A 20,009-nucleotide genomic window follows, 5' to 3' on the forward strand; every position below is an offset into this window, starting at 1 on the left:
TTCAATAATAATATTCTAGAATAACCAGGAGGAAAAAATTTTAAATTGAGACAACTAGATAATATACTTCCGAACCATTAAATTACTGAAATTTGTATTATCATTCACGAGGGGGAAAAGTCTAATTTTTGTTTCTTTAATCAACCACCCACACTTCATTGCCTATAGGAATAGGAATTAACCTATTTGGGAAGGGAATCCAAGGCTGTTAACCTGGAAGAAACAACCCCATTTTGCACGTAACTTAATTAACAAATTCCTCAATGCCATCCCTTCACATTATTCAATATTTGAAGGATACTTTCCATGTAAATTTCTTCCCTAGAAACTAAAATATTATTTGAGTATAAACTGCCATTTTAGTTTAAAATGAATGTGAACCTGAAATATTCAAGAATCTAGACACCGTTCACTAGAGAATCGCTGTTTTAGTGGCAAAACTGAGTGGCATGCATAGAGTGTTAGTCGCGAGCCTTTCGGGAATTGTAAACCAAATACAAGGGGAAAAACTTGCAAAAGCTTTTCAGCGAATATCTCTGTACGACTACTTAAATTGCTTTTTTATTCCGAATATACAAAAACTTCCTGGGGGAACGATCCCTTAAGCATCACCTACCTGTACTTGAAAATGTGTTGGATTTTTTGCAAAAGAGTACGTCAATATGGTGACAGGCTTAACTTGTTGCTCTTGATTTTTATCTTTTATCACCTAGATATTCAATGGGGATGCCCTAAACCATGGATTTGACATTTGTTGTAATTTTTTAGTGTTCAGTTAATTAATTTGCTAGCGTTATTAGCAAAGTAGTTGTAGCCATAGGGTTCGTTTTTAGAAATGGAACTTTACAGAACAAGTTAATTTTCTTTTGATAAAATTGTTTTGTTAACTAATAAGAAACTAATTCAGTTTTAAATAGCTTTTTAAATTCTTTATGGGAACTTTGAAAAAAGTTTCATTCATTCCTCATTTTCTCATTTAAGAGGTATTGTTAAACAGAATTTAATAAAGTCATTATAAGTAAAATTATTCAAAAATATAAGGCTAATTATTCAAGAATGAGTGTTTAGCGCAAAAGTTGCAAATAGGAAAGAAAGTAAGTGAAAAAGAAATAAGGATATTAATTCGGCAAAACGTGCACACCATATTCATTTACGTGTTTTCATTCAAAGATCTATTATATTATAACTTTTTGGAAACAACATATATTAAGATCTTTTTCCTAAAATGACCTAGTATAAAAGACGTCCTTGCTCATACATAATAGCAAAACCCCAAGCACAAACCACAAAACCGCCATAAAACAATCATGAGATTATTTTGTTTGTGTATACTCAGATGCACACAGCTGGTTTCGCCGAAATAACCGGGGCAATTTGCCGAATTAAAGTACAAAACAAATATACGTAAATTATATTGGAGATGTTACGAAAAGGTTTTATGGGCGACCCCTCTGAAAACTCTTACTTAACACATCCGTAGGTAATTTTTACGATGTCGCACAACATGAGTTACACCTGGTAGCTGACCTAAAAGCTACTCGGTTTAATAACACTATCGACCTGAAAAAAGGCTTAAACTTTTCGTCCTGGGGTTATTCTGATAAGTCTCGACGGGGGTGCAGTCGGAACTTAAACGAACTGACGTAGAAGAGGGTCATTTTTTTTCGAACCCCTCCCGGGAAATTAATTTCTAAAAGTCTCGATGAATTAAAACGAATTTGATACTTTTTTTGTAAAATAGACAAGGTGACATATATGACATAAGAAAAATACAACACTACAATAATTTAAATAAAAATGAATAAGCATCAAACAGTTTTGATCAACGACCTGTGGTAATTGACAAATTTACTCTAAATATCTCAAAAACTGTACTCCCTGTCCGAAAAAAGCTAAAGCTAAATAAAATGGCTGTAAACTAAACTATCAATGCAAGAACTACACAGTTCTAAGACAACGTTCTGTGAAAGGTAATTGACAAATTTGACTTTAAAATATGTGAGAAAGTGTACACCCTGTATGTAGGACATTTTTGATTATTAGGTGACTGAATCAAAGGACTGTAAATACAGGGTGTATCATCAACAGTAACACTGATTAACAGTAAAACTTTGGTCAATTTTCATATCTTTAAAACTATTGGAATTCAAGATTTAGTGGTCAAAAACAAGAAACAGTGAGGAAAAACGTTTAATTAAAGTGAACATTTAAATCAATAACACTTTATACAGCAGTTTTTCATTATCCAGTTCGGAAAGAAAATTATTTCCAACAACAGTAATTTAATATTCGTCAGACCTAAAAAAAGGCAAATATTTCAAATTAAATTGGATTTACGAAAGTAAAACGTCGAGGGTGTTTGTAAATAACCGAAATAAAACTCGATTTTAATGAATGTTGTACGTTTTTTCACAAGCAATAAGGTTGGCATAAAACCTCCAGCGAAAAAGGATTTTTAAATAAATTTCAGTTGCCTCGGGGAAAACAACACCCCCTAAGGAATGCGAATACGGAGGAACGTTATCAAATTTGAGTAATGTGCTTTCCCTTAAAATTAATTCCCAAATAGTCAGTTTAATTACTAAACGTATATTTTTTGAATTCTTTTATTAAAAAAAAAATGTAAAAGATTACATTACAACATAATCACGTGCACCAGCTTAATTGGTTTAATAAATATCTGCATGTTTCTAGCACTAAACTTTGCATATTCCCAACAGATTTGCAAGAATAATAGACGCTCTGGGTAACGAGATCCCCACCTGAATCTTTTAGACTAATTAAACATTAGACCTTAAGAATTCATCCGGCTTGTTCATTTACATGGAAACTGCCTTTAATCAATGCAAGGAGTTTGTAAAACCTCAGGTAATAGAGAAGTAGGAGTACAAATCGATCCAGGGTTATTACGCAAATATTAATTATGCAAAGTCTGAATTAGTAGAAGGTAATTATAGTATATTATCCAACCAGCATGACACTAGCCGAATGAATAAAATCAAGTATTTAAATCAATCAAATCAAAATTTAGTCTGTTAAATGGACTATTTTTATCTATGACACTTGTAACAATCACACATTACAAAGGGAAGAAACTTTCGACATATCAGAATTCCATATTTTTGTGTACACATTGTATTACTACTACATAAAATAATGTATCCACATTCCTTTATACAACTTTAAGAATAACTGTAATACGTTAACCTATATTAATGTAGGAAAGTTTTGCAGATTAAGGTATTTAACACCTATAACGTGGAAATATGATGAGAAATTACTATGAGAATTAAGCAAAGTTTAACACCTCTAGTGCTTTATAACGGTAGCGAAACTCTGTGGAGATTTCGGTTTAATTAACGTAAATCACCTCTTGTTTCGCTTTTACTAAATCCACCATTATACCCAAGAATGTACATTCTGATTCATACATTCAACAATTTTGACATTAAATAACGAGTTGTTTATTTTAGAAATATGTCACATTGTCTGGCTTTCTGGGTTGTGTTAAAATACCCAATTTTGTTGGTCACGTGTACACATTCATTGATATTTTCTATACGAAAACTAGAGCCCAAACTAAGCTATAATTTGAAACTCGAATTCATTTTACTCCAATAATCTGTGATCACGGATAATAAATTTAATTTTTTCTGATTGTTATTAAAAGTGACGTTTAATAAGTGTTACTTGCTAATAACATTAGCAAGTTACAAATAACATTGTCCTCTTATTTAAAAAATTAGTTTGTGCTTCAAATTCGCAAATCAGGTCACTGTAAATTATCACTCTGTGTATACACCCTCTAGATAATCCTACGAAGAATAGGGGACTAAAGTAAGGCAAAGCGCAGAAGGATTATCATCACTCAAAAACATAAATTTATCATGGGTTTTCTTGCACTAGCTTCGACTAATCAATTTTGCATTCACTCTATGGATTTTCCATTGCAGCTTTAAATATTTTACGATTTTTAATAGGTGAAAGACACGTGAAATTGAATTTTTGAGGGCAGTATCAGGTTTCTTTCGCCCTAGCTCAATCAATCAAGGTGTAACCATTACCTCTCCTGTGCTCGACCTTCTGCCATATAAATTAGAGACAAGGAACACGAAAAATTTCCCTGCTATTTGTGAAGACAGACGGTTTGAATCACCGGACATTTTCAGCACCCTAAGAACATCTGGAGTCACATTTTCTCCTTGATTTTTCACTCTTGAGGTCAATACAATTATCCGGACAGAAGTTGAAAACTACCTTAATTATATGGTATAGTTAAAGTTATTTCATCTTTATTAAATATTAAATGTTTACTTCTTGTCCACAAGTGGGACAAATGATTAAAAAATAAGTAAGGTTCGTTCCACAGCAAATGGTTTTTCTCTTATTTGAGAAAAAACCTGAACAAAAAATCTTTTTAAATATGAACGAATTTGCTTAAAAATATACAATATCTGCTTGTGATGCAATGTTTTATTGCTCTACAACAGTATGCAACTTTATAAATCATCGAGAAAAAACTCACCAAACAGAGATTATTGTAAATTTAATCCATTTCATCAGTTATATCGAAAATTCAAATGAAACTTGGAAGAACATGAAAATAAATAAAATTTAATTTTTTCTTTGGTTTTGCTACTATACATCAGATCAAACCGAGTTATTTTGCTATTCTGCTTTCAACCAGTCCCAGAAATGGAATTTAAGGACAGCAGGATTTTATCAGGCGTGTCCGTAATGCCGAATGTCCGCATTGTTTTAATTTGCGTTGTGTTGAGTGTGGTGAATGTCCCTTGTCACAAATGAAGGCCATTTTCATAGATATAATGAGATAGATAAATTTCGTTATTTGATCCATTGAATATCGAAAATGAAATTAGTGCGTGTTTAATTGTTATATTAGATTTACTGTGTTATCTATTCTAGAAAATATTAGTTTCATTTGGTTGGTAATTGTCAGAAGTCATATTATACTATCCATATATTAGAAAAAAAATAGTCCGACAAACATTTCTCAAACGGCAAGAGAACTAAATTTTCAATCGTCCCTAAAAGCTCTCGAGAAATGAGCCAAGCGGTACAACACAACAATTTGGGACACTCTGTATGCTTTCAACTAAAACCAATCCAGTGAGTGGTATTGGCGAAAAGAGAGCATACTGTAAGTCCTAAAATTCTATCTCAGTTTTCCAAAAATTGCTAAAACTACTTATTTTGTAATACCGATCTATTTTATTAAGAGTGAGTCAACTTATTGAGATTTATACGTTTTCCTCCAAATTATCGCCAGTATTTAAACTGAACACCTGGGAAACTTGAATGACATGATTTTACACAGGAAACCCATGGAGGAAGTAAAGTTTGATTTGGATGAGGATGTAAGACTTATGCAGGTTATGGCTTTCGTTCTGCACCTCACAGTCATCATCCATTGTGAATATTTTCATTTAATAAACAGCTTTGCAATAATTTTACCTTTAAATATGGGATTGCCTCTCATGGTTATGGCAATCCCACTGAAATGGTTAGGGTGTGGAACCAGCAAAAAAAGTTTAAGAAATGCATAATAAGTATAACTGTAATAGTATTTTAACATGTACTAACAATATATAAATAATAATAAAAAACTGATCTGATTAGTTTAAACTAAAAAAAATTTTTTTCAGAATCATTAGAACCTATTTTTTTAATATCTTGGTGAATAACTTGTAACAACGTTTGGCTGCTCTCTAAAATCTGCAACAAAACCTACCACTAAAACTCTGTAAACTGATTTGTTAATCTCTCACCTTTTTAAAACCCCTTTCCTTCTCTCCAATTGTACTATCATAATTCTGGTACAAAGCACGGTTGTTCTGCAGACTCTCATTTAAAGTAGAGCTTTTCTCTTGCAAAATACGTATGTTGTTATCTAACACTGACATCTCGGCCTGTTGCCTATGTACCACTTTTTGTAACTGATTTCTTTTCTTTTTTAAATCTTCCAAACCTGCAAGTTGTTGTGTCTTGTACACTGTATTGCTTAAAGAGAGAAAATGTTTCTTTTAAGGGTAAAACTTACAGTTTACTAGTTCCTGGTTGTATATTTGTAATGTAGCACCGTGTTCGGACATGTTGAATATTCTAACTGCACTGTGTCCGTTTTACTTAGTCGCATTGGTAAAGTTGATAAAAAATGTTTATAAAAAATGACAGTTAACAATAAAAACTAACAACCAGTGTTGCCAAGTCAAAATATTTTATGGCGGTAGAATAATCAGTCAAAAAAACGGTAGATAACGGTATATCAAAACAAATTCATTCATTCTACATTATTATACAGGGTGTCTTTTAATAGTTGTCAAAAATTTTAATCATTGATTCTTGCTATAAAAACCGTACTTCAAAAAAACAGATTTTTCATTAATAGTTTCATTAAATTTTGACATAGTGACAGATATCACGTGGTTTAAAGGATAATTTAGCTAGGCAGTCACGTGACCACTGTCAAAAATCATAAATCTCAAAAACATCTCTCTAATCGAAAACTCTTTATATCGAATACTGCAAGAAAACGTTTTGACGCTATTGACAGTTGTCACGTGATTTCAGAAGACTATTTGGCTAGACTATAAAGTGACAATTGTCAAAATAACTGTCATATATCTCAGAAACACGTTTTATATCAAATACTGCAAGAAAACCTTTTTAAACCCTGATTTTTGCAACTTTAGAGCATAATTTAACAGTTTTGACGTTAGTGACAGTTGTCACGTGATTGTATAAACTATTTAGCTAGACGGTCACGTGACAATTGTCAAAATAACTGTCATAAATCTCAGAAACACTTTTTATATCAAAAACGTTTCTAGACCTTGATTTTTGCAACTTTAAAGCATGGTTTGACAGTTTTGACGTTAGTGACAGTTGTCACGTGATTTCAGAAGACTATTTAGCTAAACTATGAAGTGACAAGTGTCAAAATAACTGTTAAATCTCAGAAAATCGTCTTATTTCGAAAACTGTGTTAAAATGTAATTCTTGCAAATTCTAGTAAAGTTTTGACAATTCTGGCAATAGTGACAGACATCGTGGTATTAGAGAATAATTTGGAGTAATAAAATGTCTGTTTTAAGCGTATTTTAGAATCTTTATTACATTTTCAAATCTGTATTGTTATACTACAGTGGAAAGGTCAAATAACTGAGTCTTTTTAATAAAGATTGAACTGAATTTAATTATAAAATGAGTAGCCATTAAAATGACCAACATTGCCTTTTGACCACCCTGTATAGTTTTGTAGTAAAACTGTCAATTAAAAACAGATTCGATTATATTCAAATTTGAACGGTACAGTATCAATGATAACTCGGTTGTTTTGACAGTTACAGGGTGATTTAATATATTTTAGTCTTTTAAACGGCACACACATTTTCTTTTGCAGTTATTGGTTGCAGCTTACCTTTTTTAGGTAAAAATTTTACACAAATTAAACACACAAACCCAGTTTAGAAAAATTAGTTTTGTACACATACGAATGCTTCAGTGTGTCAAGAATTTAAAAACTCCAGCAAAATTCACACAAAAAATTGTTTTAACTGGTCTCCAAATGTGTTGTTGTTGTATTTCTGTGAAATTTAGCTTTTAGAACACTTGTAGACAATTCGCAATTTTTGTGAGGTCTTCAGTTATTTAGCAAATTCTTGAAAGTACTACCTTTCAAAACTTGTGACAAAATGATTTCTTTAACACTTTATTAAATAGAGCCACTCTATTATTGTGGAGTGGTTCATTATAATCAAGAGACAAGGACTAAATTAAGCTACTTCATTGAAACAATCAGGATCTGACCTAGTTGTGGTCACGTTCTAAACCAAACTGGACCACTGGGATCCACAATATTTCCATGCAATTTGGACCGATTATCTTGAAAAGAAAGAATTTTTTTTTTGTGGAGCTGGTTAGTAATGTGTGTAATTTATATGAAAAGCCCTGCATGAGGGTAATAGTTACTTGTTTAAGTTTTTTGATTGATCGAGTTGGTCTGAGGAGGCAATTAAAAAGCCAATTTTACCTGTCACGTTTGCTTTAAAAATAAAATATTGCACCATGTTTTTTTTTCCTGCAATCACTTGAAATTTAGTTTCGTAATTGCCAGCGGCGTAAACTAACTTACTCCAAATGTCCAATTTTCACTTAAAGTGGTTTCCTTTCCAACTATTTTAGGACAAAAAGGGATTAGTTTTCCGTTAAATTGTAGAGCTAAACAGGTTTCTAAGGCAATAATAGCTTATTGAATATATCCCAGATGCAATTAAGTTATAATTAGAAACACACATAGCTGGATTCCTTAAAGTTTCCTTTAGCTCACATACACCCTATTATGAGCAGACAATAATGTTTCATATTGACCCACTTTCTTGCACTAGACAATCAACTATTTAATAAGCGATTCGAAATAGGGTAACGTGTTATTAAAGTAGCTGTACTATATTGTGGTTAACTTAATTTTTAGCTAACGTTAAGCTGACAGCAAAGCTAATATATCTGAGCAACGGCCCTAGGATTGGCCTAGTTAGCGACCACAAGAGCTCTAACCGCATTTAGAGCCACAACCGTTAAATAAATAGTGCTGAATATGAGACTTTCCCAAATGGGAGATGTTTTAGAGTAGTCGAAAGGTTCAGCCTCTGATTAGTGAGAGTAATTTTTTGAACAGTCGTTTAGCTGATTGGCAGTGTGTTTGTACAGTTGAAAATTATACATTTCAGCTTTGAAAATTGAAATAAAAAAAAATATAGTTTTTAAATTAAGTGTGCAAGATAATTTCTGGTTTAGTATGTATTTCAGTTTGTGGAAAATAATAAATTTAACTAAAAATCTTTATTAAAAATAAATCCCCAAAATCTGCTTGCCCTAAAAACATTATCTTTGATCAGTCTTGGTTATTAATTTATAATTTTGTTTTCAATTTGTTTGTTTTGATGTTGTCAAACTATATGTAGATTATCCTTTACTTGCTTCTATCATCATGTTTTACGCGTTGTTACAAAATCTCACTAATATTACATGATCTATTTGGTATTGAAACCCTTGTTATCAAATTCAAAGCTCACTTCGGGCATACTAGGAGAGGAAATCAATAAAGCACGTGGAGCATAATGTATATTACCTCAATATTTAGATTAAATTTACTTGAAGCAGAAAGGATATTATAACCCAAAGAAATTAAGCATCAGCAACAGCTGCACGTTTTAAACAGGAAGAAAAAATGATAATTTTTCCAACCTTCCAACCTGCGGTCGAATTGCATAATTTTCTGTAGTAAACTTCTTGAATTTGACCCCAGAAAATGTTTATAAGGGGTTATTATAAAACAGAAATATTGTTTAAATTTAGGGAATATGCTCCCAAATTACTTGGTGCCAGGTCCCTATGAGGTTTATTTTCCGTCTGTCACGGTCTATCTCATTTTTTTTTTGTCTCTAATTTGCCAAGCTCAGACAAAGACATATTGTTAAGGAAAAATATACATATTTTATGGAAAAATATGACAATGTAGAAAACAAGTTGTTTCTGGTTAACAAAATCTAAAGTGGCAAACTAAATCGGTTAAAAGGAAACTTAAAATTGTTTCAAAATGTCTGGAAATATTTACGATAAGGAAGTTATGAGTAATGTCGTAAGTTTTATACAAGTCTTTGCCACAGATATCTTTGCATTAATAGTCAGTGACCTTTCTAAATTTTCCAAGATGTCTCTTATGAAAGCAAAATATCATTGTAAAATCACCAGTTAAATATTAAATTGTTAATATAAATCTAATACAGTTAAAAATTAAAAAGTCAACCAAATTCCGATTAATATCACCAGAATTTCAGCGTTTCTGTCTTACTCTCGTTATCATGTAATTTCCTACATTTTTAAAATTGTCATTATTCACTTATACGACTTTGAAAATTGCTTTCCTTTAACTGGTGGAATACATGCGATTAGGTGATTTAACCGCAAACACTTTTAAAGTCTTTGATATCTGTTTAATAGTATACCTGACAAACTATGGCCGGATTTATTTACCTATACGTTGTTTGAGTTACATTTTCCGTTTGTAACAAAATGTAGCATTTTCAATTCATTTTTACACGTAATTAGAAGAAATGCGTGCCAATCTATAAGGGCAATTGACTCATTTCAAGCTTGAAAACGTACAGTTGACAGGAGAAGGAAGAGGAATTATTGAACAATTCTTAACTTACTCTGGAACCAAACAAAAAAGTCCAACCTTTCTAAATTGGATATATTAATTGTGACAATAATTCAAAATCCACTCCACAGTTTATATCAGTTTTTGGATAAAACTGACTTTTTCTCAGTAAAAGCCATTGTAAAGTATCGAACAGACTTGTTCAGTTAACTAACCAAGAGAACTGATACAAAGGAAATTAGCAAATTTGTATCTCAAAATTTTAGTAAGTTCTAGATAGCCATATTGAGTCAACAAACAGTAATAGTTTTACTCATCTGAGACAAAGAAAAATAAGAATTAAGAACACTTTTTTCAACTTTCTATTTAAGAACTTCCACCACAATCATGGATTTATCGGAAAACGCTTCAAAACGACACAAAACCTTTTACCATACACTAAAACGCACTTTAACATGTAAATGCGTACATTTGCTATTCAAATGAGATCGGCAGTTCAATTTTTTTTTAAATCAAACCCCAGCAGAAACCCAGTCTAATTAGTAAATCTGCCAATAATCAATCAAGCCCTTCGGTTTGCTGTGTAACATTGACCTTTATGGGTACATTGTACGTATATTTCCATACGTTTATTTCATATCCCTTGGGTGTCACATAAATTTCCTTAATAATCCACCCACTCCTTGGGGCTCTTATTGTTAATTATCGAAGCTACACGAAAATGGTGTGTTGATGCTTTTAGATGGCGGGGCCCTCCAGCTTCGTAGAAGTTCTTTTAATGTTGTCTTAAGAGTATCAATGTTTCCTTGGTTAGTTCACTAATAGTAAGCCTTTTCAACACAGATTTTTTTACTGCAATATTAATAGTTGGACGTAAAGTTTTAAATTAAAACTCTACAGCAGCTGCCTGCAGGTTCCACGACAAATACGTCATCATCTATCAGGTGTCTGGAACATTCCGATTGCTGCAATACATTCGCCTATTCCAGTTTGGGAAAGTCATTATTTAAATTTCAGGTTACTTTCAGCTTTTACCTTTCGCCTAACAACTTGTCTAGTTCTAAAATACAGGCTGTGAATTATCGATGTACGGTATGACCTTAGATTCACATACACACAAAAAAATCACATAATTTTATTGATAAATGGTTTCAGCTTTAAATACGTCAATAAAACGGGTAAGGTATAATAAATTCTCGTATTACGTGAGTTGCTTAAACAATTTTTACTTCTACACGCAATATAGTTTCCTTTTGTGGCCGTAAGTCGTTGTTATGCAATTTGAAAATGTAAATCAAAAGCTAATTAAGGGGTAATTCAGGGGAAAAATAGGAAGTTGTCTGGACGACTAAAATACTTTGTTCATATTTTACGTTTTTTTGCTGAGTTTTACGAATTAATCCAGAAGTTGTATTAACCTTATGAAAAGGATTTGCTGATCATAAAGTTATTTAAGGATCCACAAACGAAAATTTGTTTTATTGTCTCAATATGTTATTTACACTGATGAGATTACGATAATAGTTATAATAAAGCACGTACATGTAAACTAAACTAAACACATAATTTGTCATGGTTTATTTGTATATTATCTAAGCATCGACATATTTGGGTGTTTAAATTATTCTCATAAATGTTGTAATAAAAGAGTGTTTTATTACTACATGAATAATTTTATTGTGCTATTATGGCCAATTCAAACGTCACAAATGTCAAGAATTCAACATTGCAAACGGAAGTTTTATATTTACGTGAAAATCATGTTGCATATACGTTTAATGAAGTTATAACGATGAGCGTTGTTGCTGGGTTTTTGGAAAAATTGAAATAACGGTTTCAAAACACTTAATTTTTCAGTGGAGTAGAAGTTAAGTGCAAAAAGCATTGTCAAGCCAAAATTCCCTTACTGCTTTATGTAAAATCAATCTATTTACACTAAAAAACTGCGTTTCCTAGAAGACTATTCCTGAAAAAATTGCTCTCAGAGATATTTACAAAAAACGATACCAACCAAACCCCTGTATTACCCTAGATAGGTACTGAAAAATTATTGGATAGTATGAAAAGTTTCAAACCTGTCTGATAATTGTAATGATTCTGACATAGTTTATACTTTAATAAGAGGTTCACTATAAAATAGTTTCTTAAAAAGATTTTAGAAGCTTTTATAGTGACCCTAGGAATTTTGGATATAATTTTAAAAGCCTCTAGCAACGTTGTAATGATTCCAAAAGCATCGGGTATTTAAACAATAAATTACTGAAAAGATTACATTATTATTAAAAGTTTATTTAAAGATTTGAAAAGTTCTGGCTATTTTAAACTGATTTGGTTTGTTTTTCAAGTTTAAGTTTAAGTTTGTTGTTAAGAAGAATTGTTTCTGTCTCGAATATCACATTTTCACTCTTGAAATATACAGAGTGGTTTGCCTTAAAAAAACGTCATCCCTGTTTGATGAATATTGGAGTTTTAACGTTTTAGTATTTAAGTTTTAACGCAGTTTTCAATGAACACTCAACAAAGCATTATAATATCTGATCGAGGCAAACTTTTACTTGTTTTTATTACTGTCACTTGTAGCTAGCAACTTCTGGCAGCTATTTAAATCTAATATGATGGTTTTTTGTTAATATATCAAAAAAAAACTATCATTTTCTTAAAGCACGTATATAATCGAACATTTCTATTCCTCCAATCTAACCATGTCAACCACAGGAGGAGAGTAGTTTTGTCTCCAAAAGGAAGAAAACAAGGATAATGAACAATTAGTTTTGAATTAAAAAAATGCGTAAGGTAAAGAAAATAATGTAATGTGAGTTATATCTTTAGCATTGCATGTTTGCCACACTATCATCTGCTTAATTAAGCAACAAAAATGTGTTTGTATCAATTTGAAATTAATCCACAATTAAGACCATTTACAATCATCAAAAAGTTTCTGAAGAAAACTCGAATTAGCGAGATTTACCAAAGTTTTTCGTTCAAAAGTAACCTGAAGGGAATTTCGCTATAAGGGCCGCTTAATACAAACCGTCAGATAAGGGCCATTAAACCATTGATTTAAACTCTCTCTCTCGTCGGCCTCAATTTATATTCAATTTCCAGCCGCCTTCCTCTAAATAAATAATAGTCGAAAATTTGCAACTGTTAAGGCTCCACTAATTAAAAAGCCGTTTCATATTTCGGGGCTATAAAGGCAAGAAAAGAGAAATAATATATATTTTACTCCTGCTTAGTTTGTAAGGATGGAATTCGAAGCATTTATAAGGAGTGGCATGCAAATATTTGAATTATTTAGATTTCCTTAGTGTTTGCATGGAATTTTCAGATAAACTGAGAGGAGGCAACGCGATATGGATCTTTTATTAAAAGTCTGTGGGTTTTTACTCATTTTAGTAAAATGGTACCCCCACTTGTTGCCCCCGAGGTGAAAGTTACGACTATCCATTTGAAAACGTATTTCCAGTAAATAAATTACTTAGAGGGGAATGCCATTGTTCAGAAAATTGATTCTATAGGCGTCCTCAAAACTTCTTTTCTTCAGAAAATCGTAAAACTTTTTGATTAACCCCTATTGGGTTCATAAAACCCATATAGACTGGTTTCAGGGTTATATACAGTCTTTAATAACTAGGAATTTTATTGGATATCCTAAATTATTTTGGGGATATTGCTTGAAATGTAGGGGATCAATTAAGTTAGTAATAAAAACACATTGTGTGTGTGATTACTGTTTATTCATCCAATATGTTAGTACATTTATCACACATTGAGAAAATGAAGATACTGAAGGGTCAAAATCAAAAAGGGGTTATAATCCTACATATATACATCTAAAGGGAACATTTGCAAAAAATATCACAGTCACTGTTTCATGAATAAATAAATATAAGCAGTAAACAATTACATACCAATATTAAAATCAGCAAAATCATTCCCTAACCACCCAATACAGATACAGTAATGTTGGAAAAGTTGCACAAGCAGTTCCTGCTCATCCAAAAACTCAATTTTTTCAATACGCGAACGTTCAGTTGGTCAATTGATCTGTAAACTTCTACCATATCCCAAGCTTTTGAACCCAACCACCCATTGTCAATAAACCTTAATTTTTGAGTTTCTAAGTTTTTACAATGATCAATCCCAGCCAAATTACAACCGCGAGCCCTCAAATTCCCCAGCATTACATATCCAAAAGTGTCATTCATGTTACACATTTCATAATTAACAAAAAGGCCTGCACAAAAATTTGATGAAATCCACTGCAAAAGCTTACTAACCCACTCACTTTCTATATAAACCAAAACACATTCAGCAATAAACAAGGTAGGTTTGTCAAATTTAATCTCAGCCTGGCGCAGTTTTTCTTTAAGTTGTGTTGTATTGCGTAAATCCACTCCCATGCAATGAAAATTGCCTGAATGCAAATCAGTGGCACTAAACTTAACCTCACCATCCTGTTCATAGATTCTGTCCAGCAGAGCCTTATTCTTTTTGATTGTATAGCACTTTCTGGATGTGACTGCAGGAAAGTCAAGCTCAACATAACTGGATATAACTGTACCTTCATCTTTCAGGCGCCAGTACAAGGTGTCAAATCCAGCCCCAAAGTTGATAATCTGGGCGCTACTCCCCACACGATTGATAAATTTCTGGATAAAGTTATCCACACTTTTAACTCTGGCAAAATAGCCTCGATTGATTTCAGGAGCCCTTCTATCTATATGCTTTACAAAATAGTGAATGTAGTTGTCCGTCCAGTAGCCTAGTTGAACTGCACCTCTTTTACATTCGCTGGCATCGTCGTTTGTTGCCATTACCGGTTCATCACCCATTTTGCTGAGCTAAATTTAGGGGCACATTAGATAAGTTCCTTCAAGGTAATTTACGAAGGTCTTACCGGAAATTAAAGCTTCTGACGCACGATTAAACACTGCACACCTTTGGCAAACTGATTGTTTGGGTTTAATACTGAAAAACTTCTAATTTTAGAGATTTTATTGGTAAATGTTACCAACAATTTGCAACTTGCAACAACAAAAACATGGGATACTACCGGAACGTCAAATCAGTTGACAGAGGCACAGTGACGTTGCGACGTTGTCATGTTACAATCTCAATAGCACACTAAAAAAACTGCTTGTAGACACTAGAAGGCTATACGACAACACCAAAAATTAACACTGAATAGTTGTACTGATTGATTAAACAGACCGTGAGCTCCAAAAAGTCCGAAAAAGTTAACAAAAGCAAATTAATGCCAGAGCAGTAGAATTGGCAGCGTGGCTTGTTGTCAGCCAAATGCGGTTATCGGTTCTGCATGTAGGCAACACACTGAGCAAGCGCGTGAAATGTGGGTTATCTGCGTGGCGAATCAATGATAATATGCAGTAGCGTTACGTTCAGCGCGAATTTCAATATTTATTTGATTTTTCCCTCGGTTTAAGATATTTACTTTATATTAATTTTTTGTTAAATCATTTAATATGTTAATCTTACAGAAATTAACTCTCAATAAGTAAAACCAATTAATGTTTCAATCAATACTAAAATAATAAATGGAAGTTATACATTTTAAGTTGATTTTTAAGTTATAAACTGTGTTCAAGTTAATTGGGTTTTTAATTACGAAGCTTTTCATAAATTAATTTTAAGTCAATGAACAAATCTACTTTAATGACTTTTTATAAATTAGTCATAAAACTATTAATCAATGACGTGAACAGTATTTATTGAACTATAAACTTATGAATTTCTTGATCTAACAATCATGGCTTTTGTTCTACCAATCAAATTTACATTATGAAGAAATTAAATTATTTTGTTTAAATGTTGTATGATTTAACTAGTAAAAGCAATATTATTGCTTTGTACAACAGAGCTATTTGATCAAAATGAGTCAAAAAAGTTACATATTGATTTCGTGGGTTAGAATGTTGTAAATTACCTAAATGTATGTTATATAATTTCCATAATCCAGAGATTCATAATATCCGTTACTTAGTAGTAAAATTTGAAACCATTTTAAGATTTAAAACTTTTACTTTTTGTAATATTTTTGTAATGTTACAAGTTTTTAAAATATAACACATACAATTCTAAGTAATTCTTTAACCAACATCTTAGTTTATTTTCTAATATGTTTGTATATGAAGATTTATAATTTAAGAGGACCTGAATTCATTATTTTTTGAACAAAGTGTTTAAATAAATATTCGACAATACTTGACAAAAAAAGGTTAATATGCATTTTCTACTATTTCACAAATATTAAGCAGAATGCTTCTGAAACGTGACAAAAATAATATGATGCTTTAATTTTTCATAACTGGACGACATATGACATGCAAATATTCATATTTTGCTATTCGAGTGTATTCCACTAGACTTTATGCAGTAAATAAAATACATACAATCGTGTCACAAGCAATAGACTGATGTTTTATGGAAATTACTTTAGTAGGTAGATAGACTAGTAGACAGGTAGAGCATTTCAAACTCCACAAAAATTGTGTTTCTCACGTTATTAGCCAAACAGATAAATAGAAAAATACTCGTATAATATTTAAGTAAAATCTAATATAAAAACTAGCAATAAATTTGCAGAAGCCATTAACCAGCTAAACTAAATAAACCAAACAAATTTCCAAATAAGTATTTCTTTGAAATAGGGAAATGCTCATTTTAACTATAATATCACATAGATCCGCTTGCTTCTAAATCCTCAATATTGTTTAACTCTAACAATGTATTCTTAAAAGAAATCAGTACATCATCAGTCAATCAGCGACAATAAACTTTCTGACTTGTAAATTTAAGATTTTCAATCATAATCAGAAGAATCTTTATAAATGATTTTTTAACAAACTCTCATCTATTAGATTTAAAAGTAATACCATTTTCAAAGCCTTAATATTATTTTACTGAAAGTAATTAAAGTCCTATGTTAAGTCTACGACTTTCACTTAATTAGTCTAATTTATAGGTCCATAATAATGTGAAGAAGGCTAAGTTCCTATAAGGCAAGAAGTAATCAAAATTTTAGTATTCCTTTTATGTGGTAATTGAACGAAAATAAATTTTAATAAATGCATTTATTAGAATAACATTATAAAGGAGTTGACATTTTTGAGTGAGGTGATTTTTTGAGACTTCCTAATAATGTTTCCATAATTAAATATATACATTTTTGTTACATGTTTTTTTGTGAACATAGAACCAGTTTTAAAGTTTTAATCTAAATTGTGTTCTTTCCTTTTAAGTAAGTCATATTCACGCAAATAACTAGATAATCACAACTTTCTCGCATTTGGTAAGTATACCAAGAGTAAAGTGAAACTTGAAACTTCTACTACAACTGATATAAAGTTTCTTCCAAGATTAGCAATTGTATAGTATAAATCTTAATTCATACGCATTGGGCGAATTGTTTGTGAGCTCTAAACGAAAAGCTTGTGAGTTCCCTTCCAGACAATTAAATCCCATTTCCGTAGTGTAAATAGCCCCCTAACACCTTTCGCGCGCCCATATATAATTTAGGGAAAAGGCGCGTTAAAAGGGTTTCGCCCTCATATTCGGGTCATCGTACATTAAAAAAACTTTTTCCTTTTTGAAATCCAATTTCACATGGCAAAGTTACCACCGCTTGTTGGACCCACCCCAGTTATTTTAAGTCTCGGGTTATACGATCCTGGAGTTTTCCGAATACATGAACGCACGTAGTTTATAGTAAAAGGCAAAATTATTTTTGAGTGTGTTCTTAAATTTCCTATATTCGAATTTAAAATATGCCACACAAGCAGAAAGCAAATTTTTTGTTGCAAAATATTTAATTACAATTTTTTAATTTAAAAAAGGAATTTTATATAATATAAAACATAATCTTCTTAGTGGTGATTCTATTTAGTAATACCTCATACTTTACAGTTAAAAAAATGTTAAAATGTGCCTAAAATTTTGGTCATGTATTGAACTTTTTACTGAAGTTGTCCTTATAAGCAATATTTGTATGCGATTTTTTATAATTTAAATATATTAAGCAGTATAACTTTAAAGTCAAAGGCTATAATATTTCAAACATATACCATATAAACAGTGCATTTGTAATAATTCTTCTAATTATGGTCTACGCTACCCTTACTAACTGCAAAAGTTTAATTAATTCCATTTTCTGACATGGAAATTTTCAATTCAACCTTATTTATTTTCAAGCTAAACAGCTTTTATCAAGACCTTACTGAGGCCAAACAGAATTTTCTCTGCACCCCTACAGGGCAAATACGAGTTTTATTTAACTTTTCAGGCTGGAAGGGTTCGTGTTTGAACTGGATCTTTTCTTTACAATGGTCGAGAAAAAAAATGATTAAGTACATTACTATTCATTTTTACGAGGGAGCATTATAGATTGTAGTAAGCGATTGGAGATGAATATTTTTCGAAAATAAATCTGGATAAGGGCCAAAATGTGTTTTAAAGGACAACAAAGCAACGGAAATAAATGCCTTTCGCTATGGTATCTGGGTCATCGACTCGGCTAGGAATGCATTGTAATTCTCTCTGCTCATACGAATTTATTTTAAATTTCGTATTTTTTTATAGTTAGCCTGAAGTAAAATGGGTTTTACCTTTTCCATTTAAAACCCAAAATCCCTTTTAGGACTACTAGGTAAAAGTTAAAAACAAAGAAAAATTTACTGTGTAAATGAAAAATAGCCCGGAGTGACAAAATGTCCGGCATTTGTCACCCTTAGCAGGAGGTTTCTAATTTTTCGTTTGGCCCAATGAAACGGTGCTAATTTTTCTTTGTGCGGCAAGATTAACGGTTACACAATGTTTCAGTTAATCTAACCTGTAATTCAGTAACTAACCTGTTAAAATACTAAATTTAACAACTCTAAAGTTAAAAAAGGTGTCAACAAAAAATTACATTATCTCTTACTTAACAGTTTTTCTCAAACAAATTTAGATTTTAGAAAAACAATTTTTAAAAAAACTTTTTTTAGATTAAATTGGATAAGTTACAAGAAATGTCACCCACAAGTGGCTGTAGATAAAAACCAACTTTCAATTCCATTAATATTCCCTCAGGTTATCTTTAAAACTAACTCGGGATAAATCTTAAGCAATCTTCTTCAATACGTAGACAAATTATACGTTCTGTTGTTAACCCGCTCTATTTGTCAGTCTTACATAGCTGAAAACCTGTAATAAATTCGATCATCAATCATTCTAGATAGACAAACAAATCCATATATGCGAGGTAAAGGAGGAGTACAATAGAAAGTGTTATTTCATAGAAATGGAGGGATAATTGACTCCCAGGTGTGAATCGCAATCTATCCCCCTCAAGATTAAATATTTTTTAAATTACTTGAGAGGAATTTCCCCCAGGAAATCTTGTCGCATGTTATTACGTTCAGATGTTTCGTTCTTGTCTAATTTTTTCGTTTTAAGCTTTTGACACTTTTTTTATTGGAAATCCGGTCGATTCACTCGTTATCTCCCTTATTGGTGCTATTTGGACTAAATTTCGGATTTAATTAACTTGATTTCGCTCGAAAGTGCACTGGCTTTACATGGGGACACGTACAGTTTTTTTTATAGAGAGGGTGGAGTAATTAAGGTTTTGCTTATTCATGGATGTAAGCAGGACCGTACCAAACTGATTGCTGGTTTATACAGTTTACAAACTTATCACGCACAAACGACGAGTTGTTGGTTTCGGTGAGTTATGATTCTACGTGCCTTGCAAAGCAGAATTTACATTTTGGTGAAATGAAAACCAGGACCGTATTACCAGAAATCTGAATAGAAAGTTGAAAATGTA

At 31.7% G+C, this 20,009-nt stretch overlaps 3 protein-coding genes across 5 annotated transcripts in view; 1 reads left to right on the forward strand and 2 right to left on the reverse strand.

Moving 5' to 3' along the window:
- Window positions 1-20,009, forward strand: part of Scp2 (Sarcoplasmic calcium-binding protein 2) — a 51,239-nt gene that overhangs the window by 16,899 nt on the left and 14,331 nt on the right. The gene's annotated exons all lie outside the window — the stretch shown is intronic.
- On the reverse strand, window positions 5,561-6,193 carry LOC145729025 (uncharacterized). Its single transcript, XM_081979632.1, has 3 exons — window positions 6,062-6,193; window positions 5,790-5,989; window positions 5,561-5,736 (listed from the first exon to the last, which is right to left on the reverse strand). Exons 1-3 carry the CDS (start codon window positions 6,111-6,113, stop codon window positions 5,647-5,649), a joined length of 342 nt encoding a protein of 113 aa, XP_081835758.1. The 5' UTR covers window positions 6,114-6,193; the 3' UTR covers window positions 5,561-5,646.
- LOC145730200 (leucine carboxyl methyltransferase 1) lies at window positions 13,899-15,402 on the reverse strand. The gene is given in 3 exon segments (XM_081981296.1): window positions 13,899-14,220; window positions 14,223-15,027; window positions 15,084-15,402. Coding segments are annotated over 2 exon segments (930 nt in total). The 5' UTR covers window positions 15,019-15,027; window positions 15,084-15,402; the 3' UTR covers window positions 13,899-14,086.

The sequence above is a fragment of the Ips typographus genome, linkage group LG1 (assembly GCF_016097725.1).
Source record: "Ips typographus isolate SLU linkage group LG1, UJ_Ityp_2.0, whole genome shotgun sequence".
Taxonomy (NCBI): Eukaryota; Metazoa; Arthropoda; class Insecta; order Coleoptera; family Curculionidae; genus Ips; species Ips typographus.

Bases quoted from the DNA above. Each gene is read 5' to 3' on its own strand.
- LOC145729025 (XM_081979632.1), bottom strand. From the start codon at position 6,113: ATGTCCGAACACGGTGCTACATTACAAATATACAACCAGGAACTAGTA. The intron at 5,990-6,061 runs GTAAGTTTTACC...AACAACTTGCAG, and splicing joins CAACCAGGAACTAGTAAACT to GTTTGGAAGATTTAAAAAAG. The intron at 5,737-5,789 runs GTGAGAGATTAA...GTTTTGTTGCAG, and splicing joins AGGAAAGGGGTTTTAAAAAG to ATTTTAGAGAGCAGCCAAAC.